This window comes from Vitis vinifera, chromosome 4 (assembly GCF_030704535.1).
Source record: "Vitis vinifera cultivar Pinot Noir 40024 chromosome 4, ASM3070453v1".
Taxonomy (NCBI): Eukaryota; Viridiplantae; Streptophyta; class Magnoliopsida; order Vitales; family Vitaceae; genus Vitis; species Vitis vinifera.
Window position 1 is genome coordinate 17,831,990 of NC_081808.1, and position 1,669 is coordinate 17,833,658.

Sequence of the window (1,669 nt, forward strand, 5' to 3'; positions counted from 1 at the left end):
AAAATGTTTGTAAAAAACTATTGCAAAGTGATTTCTTAAAATGAATCCCGGACAGGACCTAATCTGCTTCTTTTCGTTGCTGAAAAGATTGGTCGGACTTTCTTGAAACAATATACTGCGAAAGCCAGACATAAAAGCCCAAGCTCTCGCTGTCAGAGAAAAATTGGAGATCAATTTCTTATTAACAAAAATTTTTGTATACATTTTTTATGTAGAGGGCAAAACCATTTCTGCTTCCATCACTTTTGGGTTCATGTGTAACTCGTTCAAGATTGAGACATTAATGCCTTTTGGAGACAGTTGAAAGCTTTCTGATAATTCAAGAACCCCATAAACCAGAACTCAAAATCATCAGCAGTGACTACTCCCATGTACTTCTGAGATGGATTTTTCATATTCTCACTTTGGTCTACTCTCTTTATCTTTCTCAGTGGGATTGAAACCTGAAAAAAGGAAAAAAAAAAAAAAAAACTTTAGATAAATGTTAACAAAGAATAGATATATATAAAGAAAGATAGTTATGTGAGTAACCAAACCTTGTAATAGATTCTAACCAATTCACTATTTGGAGAAGAGAATTTGATGGATCTCTCACTGCCAAAGGCAACCCTCTGAGTAGCGAGAAAGAGGAGGCCTGCTATGGGGCCTGTTGTTGTTGATAAATAGCATTGAGAAGCCTTCAACAGATTCTCTCCTTCCGTAACCCCAAAAAGTTGCTTAAAAATTCTCTTCATGCCTCCTTGTTGAAGAATCCTTGCCCCCAAGCTCAGCTTTCCCTTCACAGTTTCAAAGATCCTAGGTGCCAATCTTACTGCACTTCCAGAAAAAAGTTTATAAGAAAAAAAAAAAAAAAAAGATCAATTAATTATTACTAGAATGTTGTTCCATAGAAGTAATTCTTATGATTCAATATATATATTCTCTTGTTTACTTCAAACTCCCACCAGCCAAACAAGCCAAACAAATACATAAACTACATGTCAGACCTATATCTATATAGGAAGTAAGAGTCCCAGGAGATATGCATGCCTCAATTCTCAGTCAAGACATGCTTTTATGTTTTGGAAATTGACATGAAGAATAAGAGAAGGTTAAGTACTTGCCATGTTCTCTGATTCCATGCACAATGTTATCACCCTTTTTCCCATGTTGGTTCATCATATTCTTCATCCTATCCACTTCATCTGCAATTTTGAAGACAACCCCATTAGCAAAAGGACTGCAATTTTGAAGTGTTAAGTAGAAAGTAGTTATATGGGCATGTGGTTGAAAGAGAGAATCTTAATCTTACTATGATTTAATGGCAGAGATGGATTTGAAGAAGAGGGATTCTCATTTGGGAAGCTGATTGGGATTCCAATGACCTGTCCAGCAACTTGGTTCTTCATATCTCAAACTTCAACTGGTGTTCCACAATGCTCTCTCCTTTCAGAGATTGAAGAGGTACTACTCCCAAAGGTTGATCAACCCTTGGGGAATGTAAGGGTATTTAAAGGGATAAAAATTGTTGGTGACTCTCAACTTTTAGTGGAATGAGTCATTCATGGGGTCATCAACAACAAGAAAGGCACAGACAAGAAATCTTTAAAGATTTCTTTTATGAAAGATTGTCAAGAAAGATACAGTTTGTGGTGGAAGTATCAAATCATCAAAGATACTAGAACAAAGA

The 1,669-nt window shown here is 35.9% G+C and overlaps 1 protein-coding gene across 1 annotated transcript; it reads right to left on the minus strand.

Annotated features, from left to right (window-relative positions):
- Positions 1 to 266: 266 nt before the first annotated feature.
- LOC100264987 (GEM-like protein 4) lies at positions 267 to 1,106 on the minus strand. Its single transcript, XM_059736589.1, has 3 exons — positions 1,100 to 1,106; positions 555 to 811; positions 267 to 443 (listed from the first exon to the last, which is right to left on the minus strand). Exons 1-3 carry the CDS (start codon positions 1,104 to 1,106, stop codon positions 267 to 269), a joined length of 441 nt encoding a protein of 146 aa, XP_059592572.1.
- Between the last annotated feature and the right edge of the window lie 563 nt (positions 1,107 to 1,669).